The sequence below is a fragment of the Gastrolobium bilobum genome, unplaced genomic scaffold (genome assembly GCF_033153095.1).
Source record: "Gastrolobium bilobum isolate Gb01-03AN ecotype WA unplaced genomic scaffold, APGP_CSIRO_Gbil_v1 utg204120, whole genome shotgun sequence".
NCBI lineage: Eukaryota > Viridiplantae > Streptophyta > Magnoliopsida > Fabales > Fabaceae > Gastrolobium > Gastrolobium bilobum.
Genome location: NW_026899639.1, coordinates 11,952 through 26,165, shown reverse-complemented (window position 1 = coordinate 26,165; position 14,214 = coordinate 11,952). Strand labels below are relative to the sequence as shown.

Genomic DNA, 14,214 nt, shown 5'->3' with positions numbered 1-14,214 from the left:
TGAAAGTGCTATTCCATAAGGTGATTCGTTAGACACTGACGTGGACGAAAATTTTGACGCTGACATGAACGCTGTAAGCCTGAATACCCCAGCCATGTCACCACTTCATGTTGACCTAGTTAGTAGTGGTAAGTTATTAAATTTTAATTTGTAGTGAACAATTAATATTTGCGGTGGTTTGCTTTTCAGACAATAATAATCATGCTTTCGATGCAGGGCCAGGGACTGAGGTAGAGCCATTTTGGAATGAAAGCCAATATTATTCATTCATTAATTGGGCGCACCTAGGGGTGTAAATGGGCTAGGCCAGCCTACGACCTAGCCTATATTAGGCCAGGCTTAGCCTGCTACAAATAGTAAAATAGAACAGGCATAGGCTTTTAAAAAAACCTATTTAGAAAATAGGCCACAGACTTTTTTGTACATATCGAGCATTTAAGCCTACAGGCTGGCCTATATCATATTATTTATTTTAAATAAAATTATTATTTTAATAAATTTGAATAATAAAGTAATATTATTTTAGTTATTCTTTTAATTGTTGAATGTTTAATAGGCTTAAACAGGCTAACAGGCCTAGGCCAAGGCTTTTATTTTTAAATATAGGTCAGACCAGTCTTGAAATTTAGGGCCTACACAGGCTAACAGGCTAGGCCAGACACAATAATTTTTACACAGGCTTGGCCTATTTAAGTCAAAGCCTAGCCTAGCCTATTTACACCCATAGGCGCACCCTAATGATGAGTTGGAGATCCTCTATGGGGATGATAACTTGCACGGAGGTTGGAAGTTAGGAGATCTGTTATTTGTGCAACAAGAATTTGGCTCCAAATCTGAAATGCAACATGATATTAAGATACATTGTATGAAGAGGCGCAAGACAACCATAGTCGAAAAAAGCGACAAGTCCAGATCTGTGATGAAATGTAGAAACTATGCTGATGGTTGTCCCTGGTATATGAGGGAAACCAAGCCCAAGAAGGGAACTAAGTGGGTGGTCCGTAAATGGGGCCAAGATCACACCTGCCTGAATCAGGGCCTAGCACAGGATCATAGACAGTTGAATTCAGATGTCATTTATGCGGCTATTATGAGTATGTATTGTACAGTGTACTTCATGAAAATTGCTTTATGAAAATACTCTAAACTTGGTTTTTTTTTTTTACAAATATGTTAAAGGAAGATCCAGCTTTAAAACCAGTTCAGAATCAAGAGAGGATACAACACATATATGGATACAACATAACGTACAGGAAGGCTTGGAAGGCAAAAATGAAGGTCATTGTGAAGTTATATGGTGACTGGGAGAAATCGTATGGATTCTTGCCCAATTAGCTGACGTACATGACGCAGGTGAATGTGGGTTCTGTGTTCAAGCTTGATACGAATCAATGTTTTGACGAACGTTGGGTTTATACAGACAGGGCCATATTTCATAGGGTTTTTTGGACATTTCACCAATGCATTGAAGCATTCAAATACTGTAAGCCTATACTTCAAATTGACGACACTAATCTATATGGGAAGTACAAATGAACTCTTTTGATTGCAACGTCACAGGATGAAGATGGATATCTGCTGTCTATTGCCTTTGTTGTTCCTCCAGGTGAGAAGTTGAAAGATTGGTCCTGGTTTCTTAGCCTTATACGTTTTCATGTCACACATAGGCAAGGTATTTGTCTAATATCCGATCGTCACTGAAGCAAGATCCCACACTATTTCAGCAGACGCTCACCAAATATGGCATTACATCCTGTGGCTATCTCCAGTGTCTCAATTGCCATAGGCACACCAAATTTGTGCAAAATCTTCTGCACTAGGAATGCAAAAGGCAATTCAGCCTTCCTAGACTTGGCCGCCTTCCACATCAGGATGCATATATAGTGCCTCCAGTTCACCTGAATATGGTGCAGGAGGGCCCACAAAATCACAAAGTCACCTTCCAGCACTTTCGAGTGATTATGACCGCGCTGGAAGGTAATGTGTGTGACCACATAATGAAGTATGCGGGCAGACACAGACAAATTGCTCACAGGATAATGAGCAAATTGTCCAGCCTCTGCATCTGCTTTCCTGGTCTCCGCAATAATGGTCTCCCGATCATAACCACCAAATATATGATGGAAGTCTCCGTCATGCAGTGTTGCATCTATTAGACCATCAAAGTCAAAGCCCAGTAGCTTTATCCAGATAGGAGCAGTAAGGATAATATCAATCCCGCAGACACGGGAAGTCAGCTCGCCATGTACATAGTTGAGGTTCTGGTAGAATGCTTTCACCATAACCTCCAAATACGGGCACTTCATCTCCTCAAGCACCAGCAAATGTGTCCGCTGAAGAAGTGGCACAATGTTGAACTGCTCCAAGTTAAAGAAGGCCGAATCTAGTGATTTCGACTCGCAAATCTTGCGGCTGATAAAGACTTCACAAACCTCTCGTGTGCATCAGTGTCATCCTCAAATAAATATCTAAACGGCAAGTCCGGAGTCTGATGCTCAGCAGCCTGGGGCTGAGAGGATGACGACCCATCATGTCGGCGCTTGGTCCTCCCCTCGGTATCCACTGCTCTCTTCTTCGAAACGCGACCATGCAGTCACACTGTGAAGCAAAAAAAAAAAATGCAAAATCAGAATCAGACTGCAAGGTTAGGGTTAGGGTTTTTAAAATGCAACAAATCAGAATGCAATGTTTAAAACATCTATTACTAAAATGCAATAATTTTTCACATCAATGTGTCAAACCGATCAAAGTGAGAATGCATTTTACATTGTATCAAAAATTCAAAAGGAAAAAAAATACCTTTCTTGGATGATCCGAATGCATTTTACATTGTATCAATAATGTGCGCGAAGGATGATCCGAAAAGAGCAAGATTATCCAACCAATGTGCTCAAAGAAACAACCAATACGCACTTCCAGCAGCTCTACCCGGGTACCCCTTTTTGGGTTTTGCAAATGGGGGCTACTGAGTTATTTAAAAACCCTACCCGTGACATTTACCCGGGTATCCCCCTCCCTACTCAGGTAAATAATTCAAGCCATTTTCCATATTTTGAACAATACCCGGGTATCCCACTTGCCTACCTGGGTAGAGTGAAATTTTCAAATTATACCCTGGTAACCGCCTATATACCCGGGTATTTTAGGTTGTGCACAGTAAAACAGGAGCAGATGGGTGATATATTTTGATTGAAAGGCGAATTTGTAATTAATTATTAAATAAACGCTACATTAGTCAAAAAGCCAAGAACATACTCTTGCAGTCATAAATATTTGTGGTTGGATTAATTTATCATTTTTGCATTCCTGATTTTAGACTATCTCCAAATATTGTTTGAAACCATAATGCAATAGATGGCACATTCCATCATGTACAAATGGTTCCCACAAGAACACAAAGTTGCTTACAGTAGCATGTGGAGCCAACTTTTTAACAACATGTAGAATAAAAAGGCGCCTTTCATCTACGCTTTCAAAAATTATGTTTCAAGTTAGATATTGTTGTGTCAATATTTTGATATGAAATTGTTCTGCATTTTCTTGAAAAGAACTTAACAAAAGACACTTCTAGAAAGCATTTGTCATAGAATACATCAGATATGGTAGAGAAAATTACTAGGTCATGTAATTATATGCTCTAGACTTGCATACAGATTCTACATGAGCTCTTGCCTGTGTGAAGATTAGTTTCTTACAAATGTTTGCTCAAATATAAAAGCACAAACAGTTGTTCATCCCAAAGCAATTGGACATAAGATCATGTCATGTCTTTAAAACTAATCACTAAAAACAAAACATCAGATTGTTTGAACTCAGAAAAAAGCAGAGGAGTGAAGAAGATTTTAACTTAACATTTTAAGAAAATGGAATACAGTTAAACCTATCACTCATTTCCACTTGCAGGGCCCACAAGAACTCCTTGAGCAGAACCTTCCTTCCTACCAGATTCATCTTTTACCTCAGCATCAGCCTTCCTTATCCTGATTTTATATTTAGCCTCAAACTCAACAATTTCCTTTTTCTTCTTTTCCAATGCCTCGTTAAGCCTGGCAACAACCTCTTCAAGTCCCTCTTTATTGCGCAGCACAGCAGGCAAGACCTCCTTGATGGTTCTCTCAACCAGCACCCCTCCAATCATGCGATAGCATCGTCTAGATGGGTCAAGTGGTTGAATGGCATTAACAACCAATGAGTGCTCACTAACTTCCATTTCCAGTTCAGTGATTTTTGAGTAAATTTGGTTGAGTTCAGACCTCATAGCTGCATACATATTTGCAACTGCTTGTTCATTTATTGGTTCCCTGTGATGATCACCTTCAATTTTGCTAGCCATTGTTCTAGAGAATAAAAAAGAAATATGATCAAGGGAAAAGAAAATGTAATAAGACTAAACACAAGAATACTAAAAAGGTTTTAAAAAGCATTTTCTTTCCTCTAATTTAGCAAATATCACTTCTTGCACTGCTACAAGCCTACAATTATAGGTGGTGATATAGTGTATAACGCAATAACATGTACATTCAGAATCCCGCAAACAATTTGAAAGCAAATCAAAAGGATTGCAAAACTGTCACAAACACCCATAGTTTCTTACAAATTCCAATAATAAGAGCTTCGATAGAATTAGAAAGCATTCTCTTATTTCAACGTATTCAATACTTGCAGGAAAAGAAAATTGTTAATTGTTTATTAACAGGTTTATAGATTCAGCAATTGCATTCCAAATGGAAACAAATTATTCATCCAGGAAAGAACTTCAAAATGTAAATCCACCATTGAACAACAGAATGAACCAATAAAGACAGGAGGAGAACACAGTATAAACTATGGGGAACAAAACAGCTGAACTAGTTTGGGTATCCATTGATGAAACAAATGGGAAGGAAAAATGATAAAATCAAACCACAACCTTACCATAATCAATTTGGAAATCTCAAGCCTACTCTCCTGATTTTGAGGTATAGATACAAACTTAATAATAAAATCAGTTATAACTAGCAGTTTCAAAATTAAAAAAAATTATGCTCCCCACTTCAAACATTATACAAGATGGCATCACAGGAAATGCTCAAGGCCCATTTAGCAGCAAACATGCATACAGTTCAATAACGCATTACTACAAGCCATGAATAACAGTTGATGCAAATGATCATTTTGATTAATGTTACAAATTCTGCCATTAACCAGCAACCAATTAGTGCCTTAATTATTCATTCAACCATTCAAGTTCAACTCTTTTTTAAAAATAAAATAAAAAAGAAAGTGTTCTTTTTTGGGGGAAGAATTAATATTCAATCAACTCAAAATCACCCTACACAATAAGCCCATCAGTCAGATTATTTCCATAATATACCATTTTAAAGTCTCAAGGTACATGTATCCAAAAAAAAAAGTCTCAAGGTATATTTTGCCAATGCCTCATCATCAATATTCAATAATTATCATCACAGTAACAAGCCAACTTTCAAAGAGAACCTATACAAATTCTTAATTGGCAAAACAAAGCAATCGTCCTAAATCTTAAGGTATGAACCTCAAACTTTAAAGGCTATATATATATATATTTAACTTTCACCTACGGAAAGCAAACAACCAGTCAATCCCTCTTCAAAATCAACTACAAACAAAATGCACATGATGTCATGACTCTTGAGACTAAACAAGACTAATTCTATTACAGAATAAACAGCCAACCTAGAAGACCAATCGAAGCACCTATAAACAGAAAATGTATCAAGTAGAATTTCAACTAATAACAAAAATACAAGCAAACATATATCGGAAATTATAAAACAAATCAACAAACCGAAAAGTACATTGAAAACTCATTCACTTATAAGAAAAGGAGTAAAAGCAGAAACAGAGTCAGATGAATAAAAACCTAAAAACAGCTATGAACAACCAAGACGAGAATCCCAACTGAGGAAGCCACTGAATTCAGTACAACAATGACAAGCTCAAATTACACAACAAAAATCGAATCCTGGATCCAAAAAGAAAAGGTGGAAAACAAAGATAACACTTAAAAATCTTTTGCTTAAAAAACAAAAAAGAACTTTTGCCAAATTCAACATACCCAGAGAAGGAACTAGACATCAAATCATAGCCATAACAAAATATTATTAAAACTATGATTATAAAAACAAAAAAGAGGAACTATTGTTAGAATCACAAGTAACTCAAGATTCATAGTTTGCAAAAGTCAAGGATATATCATCAACAACAGACCGAAATAGAGAATCAAAGATCAACCTATTTTATCAATATGAATAACAACTTCAAAAAAGGTAAAAGATTGAGCAAGGAATGAAACCAATACCTTCCTTCAATAAAGGGCACAAACGATGAAAATCAAGGAAACCCCAAATTAGGTCACCGTTGCTAGATTGATCGAAACTGTAGTCACTCTTAGTCGAAGGATTTAGTAGGAAAATGGACTAAAACAAAGCACTTATCATTACCTGGCGCCTCTCTTCTCTTTATAAGGCCAAACAAATTTTGATAATAGCTCCTACATTGAAAATACTCTTTTTTTTTTTTTTTTTTATAAGGAAGAATAAAGTCTTTTATACCTTCCATTCTCTTTTTACAAGCAAAAATTAGAGTAAATAAATTTTAAAAAATTCTTATAATAAATTTGAAAAGTCACAGAGATAAAGAAATTTTTCTTAAAATATAAATTTTTTAAGATAAAAAATTTATATAATCATGAAATAATTTTTAATTTTTTTTGAGTTTTTTTTAGCTTTAACTTAAAAATAATTTATAGTTTAAAAAAACTCTTTTGATACCCCCATTAAGCACATGGTTTTTTTTAAAAAAAAAATTCAGTCATTTTATGTGTTTAAATAGCCAATTAGCAATTTTTTTTAAAAAGTAGAATAAAAAAATGATATCAGATCCTTGTTTAAAAGCAAAACAAAAAATAAAAGTAGAAAGTCAAATAATTTTTAATAATTTTTCCAAACCCACTCTAATCACTACATCTAGAACTAGAACTGTAATGTGATGGTTCAGTTTTGGTGATTAGTTTTGGTGATTTTTTAAAAAAAGAATATATAAAAGAATTTTGGCACTAATTAGTTTTGGTGATTTTTTTTCTTTTCAAAAGTTGCTTTTTTTAAGAAAAAAAATTTTCTCGAGAAAAATCTGTTTAGATGCCTCTGCTTTTAAAAAAAAACAAAAATCATAAAAAAAGTCAAAAACTTAATTTTTTTGGAACCTAAAAATTTTAGCTTTTAAAAAAAAACAGAAGTCAAGCCAAATATTTTATTCAAAAATCAAATATTTTTTTAAAAATCTAAATAGTTGTAGCTTTTATAAAAAATATTTTTAAAATGAAGAAGTCATAAAAAGAACTTTCTTAAAAAGTCAATACAAACAGTTATAGGAATGGTTGGGAATAATGAATAGTGTGGGCTATGTTATTTGTGGAATTATGCTTTTGTTAATTCATGTAAGAAATACTAAATATATATAAGAAATTGGATATTGAGAAAACAGAGAAAATTATTGGAAACTCTTGTCTCTTCGTCTTTTTCTCTGCTTGCTTCTTCTTCTTCTCTCCTTCTCATTTCTTCCTTACATTTTTTGTTCTTTCATTGTGATCGCATACTCAATGGCTGAGAACAATCGAAAGAGGGATTATTAGATGCAATTTGTAAAACCATTAAAATAATAACAATAATAATAATATATAAATCAATCACAAAATTATTTTATACAATACTACAAAATATATAATTCAATCACAAAATAATTGTAAACAACACTCCAAACTATATAAATCAATCATAAATTATCACAAACAACACTCCAAAAATATATAAATAAATCATTAATTACCATAAACAACACCTCAAAATACATAAATCAATCATAATTTTATTATAAACAACACCCAAAAATACATAAATCAATCATAAATTATAATAAAAAAAGTTTCAAGACAATCCACGTGAGAATGTTTTCTTTTTTTTGGTTTCCCAAGGTATCCTTCAGCCAACAGTCGAAGACTAATACTTTCGAGGCGGGAGATCACATTAAGTGGGTAAACCTCTGTCAACAAAGCCTTCTCCATACACACGGCCAGGAATCGAACTCCTATCAGCATGCTTAAGCAACCCAACTATCTACCAACTGTGCTGGGCTTTGTTGGTTGGGAATGTTTTCTTAAATGATTATTAGGTAAATAATATGGGTTTAATGTTTGTTCTTTTAAAGGGCATGGAGTTATTTCATTTTAAGTGAGAGAAAGACACAAGTAATAAAAATCATGAAAAACAGAGTGGGTAATTTTTTTTTTAAATTTAAATTTAAATAAAAAATACTAAGTTGTGTCTTTTTCTCTCTTAGAATCATTGTTGTTAAAATCTCGATTTATTACTACGATTTTACGTTTTTACAATTTTTTATGATTTTTTAATCCGCTCCCGATTTTACTTAAGATCTCGATTTTAACAACATTGCTTAAAATGACACAACTATATGTCCTTTAAAATGATAAGTTTTTAAGATCATAATATTTTTCCTATAAGTAGAGGTTAGATAAACCATCAGTCGCAGCTTCAAAATTGAGATAAATCAAGAAGTGTATGGTCTTGAAAAATTTAGAAAAAAACTCTACTAAGAAAAAAAGAGAGAAAAAGAGAGGAATTTTAGAGTGATGAGGAAGCTTTATAATAAGAAAGATAAAAGTGAATATTACGAGTGATGATAACTTCTTTATTCCAAAATGTAAACTTCATGGAAGTGTCACTTTGTTATTTATTTTACTTTTCTTCTTCTTCTTCTAATCGATCCCGATGAGATATCGCGTTCCAATTTATTTTATGTTATCTATTTTTGCAATTTATATTTCAGCAATTAATATTACATAAATTTACATTTTTTTCAATTTATACTTTTAGCAATTTATGTCTCTACATTTTATATTTCCACATTTCATAATTATATACGTAAATCAATGTTATCAGACCCGGCTCGGTGATCGAACCAGTCGAGGTACTGGGTCACCGGTTCAACCGCTTGAACCGGATAAATATATATAAATTTAAAATTTATTTTTATTTTTATTTTAAAAATTATGACATAAAATAAATATTTATAGCATCAAAATAAAAAAAAACACAAATACAATACCCATTATAGAAAATAAAGTAAAATAATACAATAAAGAATTGTAAATTTAAATAATAAAAAATTAAAAAAGAAGAAGATATAGATAAGAAATGAATGGTCCAAAATAAAACCAGAATTCAAAAAGTAAAACCAGCCAGCCGATGGTATTGTGATTTTATTGAGCAAATCAATCTCTCTCTCTCTTGTTTTCTCTTTCTACTGCGCAAGTTTTGAAATTTCTTTTCTTTTCTCTTTCTCCTGCGCAAGTTTTGAAATTTCAGTTTTTCTCTCTTTCGTTATGGCTTCTTTTCAATTGCCGCAGCACGATGCTTTTTAGGGTGTCTTCGACTTCTTTTTGTTCATCGTCTTCGTCTCCTCCTTCTCCTTCTCTATGTTTACACGGTTCGCTTTCATCCCAAACAAGATTTTTTCCTGACCCGGCGAGTCACCGATTTTAGTAAAACCGGCCGATTCACTCCGATTCGCACTGGGTCACGCCGAGTCACTTACATCTTCGATCTATTACTCTACCCGGACCGGTCACATGACTGGTTTACTGGTTTCCAGTTCGAACTGGCTGGTTTAATTAAATAATAACTATTTTGCCCTCATTCCAAAACTATACATCATTTTGCCCTTTTTTAATCGATTACATGATCAATTAATCGATTAAATCTTAAAAAACAACACCTCAAAATACACGAATAATTTGAATTTTTCAATTTTTTTGTCCTTTAAAAAATGTATTTCCAAAGATCAAAACAATTATTAGTCCTCACAATAAATATGGGTGTTCGCGGTCTGGATTGGATCGATTTTGGAAGCAAATATCATGTAATCATCCATTGGATTTGGAATTTTTTTTTCAAATCCGATCCAATCCAATTTTTTTCGGTTTGGACAGGATCGATTTTCGATTTTTTGAAAATCCTAAAATTTGTTTCATTATTATTGTGAAAATAACATCTTTTGTATATATTGGCTTTGTAAATTTTTTTTTTTGAAATACAAAAACATCAACAAACGATAATATAGTTTTTTTTTGGGCAATGAGATATGAAGCTCTACACAGACGAATTTTTTTTGATGAGATGTGAATATATTTTTTCTTAGGTTTAGTTGATGGATTAATGGGTCTTGGGTTTAGAAATTTTTGGGCTATGATTGGGGAAAGGGCCAAGTAGATAGAGGAAAATTAATATATTGGATCGGTTTTCATCAACCCATCCGAAATTCGATCCAATCCAATTAAAATTTGCGATTTTTATTTTGATTTTCGCTTTTTCGGTATTCGGTTATCGATTTTTCGGTTCGGTCACCGTGGTTTGAATTGGTTTGGATCGGTTGATGAACACCTCTAACAATAACCCATGCAGAAAGCAGTGGGTCATTAATACATCTGTCTTCCACCATATAATTTGAACCATTTTCCCACTCATGATTTTGAAAATTCAAATTTTAAAAATTTTGTAAAGAAGAAACATTTCAAAAATTTTCAAATGTAAACACAAACCTGAGAATAAAGGAGAGAGTGACACATCAACAAAGTTGCCAAAGTTTGGATGAAGATTTTATATATTAAGATAGATAGACATTATTTTATTGAGTGCCTACCACAATAGTTAAAATTAAAATTTTACCTAAAATTGAAAAGAAGATAAAAAATCATAAAACAAAAAATTTTAAAGTAAAAAAATTCTAAAAATATTATATGTTTGATTGATCTTTTGTTGGGCAATGATGTGTAATTTATTATTTTTATATTAAAATATTTGAAATTGGTATATTTTTTTACAAGTATTTAAGTATATTTATAGTTTTTTTAATATAAATTGTAGATTTACATATACTTACCGGGTCATGCAGTTGAACAAGTGATTCACTGGTTGAATCAGTGACCCAGTACCTCGACCGGGTCAATAATCGGGCCGGGTTTAATAACATTGCCCCAAATTGGGGGGAACTTTAATTTTAAGAAGAAAGAGGGTTTTGTAGGGTTTAGTAAAAATCCCCAATTTTTTTTCCCTCCTTTTTTTTTAACTCCCAGACAAGGGAAGAACTTACTAAAACCTTCCATTTCCTTTCCATTCCCTCCTAAAACCAACTCCCAAACAAAGCCTAGAAGGACAAACCTTTTTTTCCTACTTTTAAATGTGTTTATTTGGTTCAATTGAGCCCACATTTTGAAATAGATCAACTAATTATTTTTGTGATAAAGTTTAGAAGTTTATCTTTTTAAAAATAATAGGAGTAAGAATAAATAACATAAGTGATTACAATAAAGCAGAAAAAAATATACATGATAAAAAATAAAAAAAGGTAAAACACAAAAAAAATTATATTATACACGTTCCTTATTATTTGTTTGCGTTATTTTGTATAGAAGATTTGATTTTCTATTTAGATTTATATTTAAATTTAAATTTAGATTTGTTGTTATTTTATAATTTTTACTTTTAGTTAATTATAATTAATTATATAAGAATCGAGTGCCTCTTTTAAGTTCTAATCCGTATAGCGAAAACGAGTCGCGTCGCCTTAACGCATCGCCACGGAGGACCAAACTCACACTACCAAACTCTTATTTATACATGAATAATTTTAATTTTTCAATTTTTTTGTCCTTTAAAAAATGTATTTCCAAATATGAAAACAATTATTAGTCCTCACAATAACCCATGCAGAAAGCAGTGGGTCATTAATACATCTGTCTTCCACCATATAATTTGAACCATTTTCCCACTCATGATTTTGAAAATTCAAATTTTAAAAATTTTGTAAAGAAGAAACATTTCAAAAATTTTCAAATGTAAACACAAACCTGAGAATAAAGGAGAGAGTGACACATCAACAAAGTTGCCAAAGTTTGGATGAAGATTTTATATATTAAGATAGATAGACATTATTTTATTGAGTGCCTACCACAATAGTTAAAATTAAAATTTTACCTAAAATTGAAAAGAAGATAAAAAATCATAAAACAAAAAATTTTAAAGTAAAAAAATTCTAAAAATATTATATGTTTGATTGATCTTTTGTTGGGCAATGATGTGTAATTTATTATTTTTATATTAAAATATTTGAAATTGGTGTATTTTTTTACAAGTATTTAAGTATATTTATAGTTTTTTTATATAAATTGTAGATTTACATATACTTACCGGGTCATGCAGTTGAACAAGTGATTCACTGGTTGAATCAGTGACCCAGTACCTCGACCGGGTTTAATAATCGGGCCGGGTTTAATAACATTGCCCCAAATTGGGGGGAACTTTAATTTTAAGAAGAAAGAGGGTTTTGTAGGGTTTAGTAAAAATCCCCAATTTTTTTTCCCTCCTTTTTTTTAACTCCCAGACAAGGGAAGAACTTACTAAAACCTTCCATTTCCTTTCCATTCCCTCCTAAAACCAACTCCCAAACAAAGCCTAGAAGGACAAACCTTTTTTTCCTACTTTTAAATGTGTTTATTTGGTTTAATTGAGCCCACATTTTGAAATAGATCAACTAATTATTTTTGTGATAAAGTTTAGAAGTTTATCTTTTTAAAAATTATAGGAGTAAGAATAAATAACATAAGTGATTACAATAAAGCAGAAAAAAATATACATGATAAAAAATAAAAAAAGGTAAAACGCAAAAAAAATTATATTATACACGTTCCTTATTATTTGTTTGCGTTATTTTGTATAGAAGATTTGATTTTCTATTTATATTTATATTTAAATTTAAATTTAGATTTGTTGTTATTTTATAATTTTTACTTTTAGTTAATTATAATTAATTATATAAGAACCGAGTGCCTCTTTTAAGTTCTAATCCGTATAGCGCAAACCGAGTCGCGTCGCCTTAACGCATCGCCACGGAGGACCAAACTCACACTACCAAACTCTTATTTATACATGAATAATTTTAATTTTTCAATTTTTTTGTCCTTTAAAAAATGTATTTCCAAATATGAAAACAATTATTAGTCCTCACAATAACCCATGCAGAAAGCAGTGGGTCATTAATACATCTGTCTTCCACCATATAATTTGAACCATTTTCCCACTCATGATTTTGAAAATTCAAATTTTAAAAATTTTGTAAAGAAGAAACATTTCAAAAATTTTCAAATGTAAACACAAACCTGAGAATAAAGGAGAGAGTGACACATCAACAAAGTTGCCAAAGTTTGGATGAAGATTTTATATATTAAGATAGATAGACATTATTTTATTGAGTGCCTACCACAATAGTTAAAATTAAAATTTTACCTAAAATTGAAAAGAAGATAAAAAATCATAAAACAAAAAATTTTAAAGTAAAAAAATTCTAAAAATATTATATGTTTGATTGATCTTTTGTTGGGCAATGATGTGTAATTTATTATTTTTATATTAAAATATTTGAAATTGGTGTATTTTTTTACAAGTATTTAAGTATATTTATAGTTTTTTTATATAAATTGTAGATTTACATATACTTACCGGGTCATGCAGTTGAACAAGTGATTCACTGGTTGAATCAGTGACCCAGTACCTCGACCGGGTCAATAATCGGGCCGGGTTTAATAACATTGCCCCAAATTGGGGGGAACTTTAATTTTAAGAAGAAAGAGGGTTTTGTAGGGTTTAGTAAAAATCCCCAATTTTTTTTCCCTCCTTTTTTTTTAACTCCCAGACAAGGGAAGAACTTACTAAAACCTTCCATTTCCTTTCCATTCCCTCCTAAAACCAACTCCCAAACAAAGCCTAGAAGGACAAACCTTTTTTTCCTACTTTTAAATGTGTTTATTTGGTTTAATTGAGCCCACATTTTGAAATAGATCAACTAATTATTTTTGTGATAAAGTTTAGAAGTTTATCTTTTTAAAAATAATAGGAGTAAGAATAAATAACATAAGTGATTACAATAAAGCAGAAAAAAATATACATGATAAAAAATAAAAAAAGGTAAAACACAAAAAAAATTATATTATACACGTTCCTTATTATTTGTTTGCGTTATTTTGTATAGAAGATTTGATTTTCTATTTAGATTTATATTTAAATTTAAATTTAGATTTGTTGCTATTTTATAATTTTTACTTTTAGTTAATTATAATTAATTATA

At 31.7% G+C, this 14,214-nt stretch overlaps 1 protein-coding gene across 1 annotated transcript; it reads right to left on the bottom strand.

The window, feature by feature from the left end:
- Positions 1–3,606: 3,606 nt before the first annotated feature.
- Positions 3,607–6,476, bottom strand: LOC133292157 (prefoldin subunit 2). The gene is made up of 2 exons (XM_061490531.1): positions 6,320–6,476; positions 3,607–4,337 (listed from the first exon to the last, which is right to left on the bottom strand). The coding sequence occupies exon 2, from the start codon at positions 4,331–4,333 to the stop codon at positions 3,884–3,886; it is 450 nt and encodes a 149-aa protein (XP_061346515.1). The 5' UTR covers positions 4,334–4,337; positions 6,320–6,476; the 3' UTR covers positions 3,607–3,883.
- Positions 6,477–14,214: the final 7,738 nt, after the last annotated feature.

Coding starts and splice junctions, on each gene's coding strand:
- LOC133292157 (XM_061490531.1), bottom strand. CDS start 4,333: ATGGCTAGCAAAATTGAAGGTGATCATCACAGGGAACCAATAAATGAA.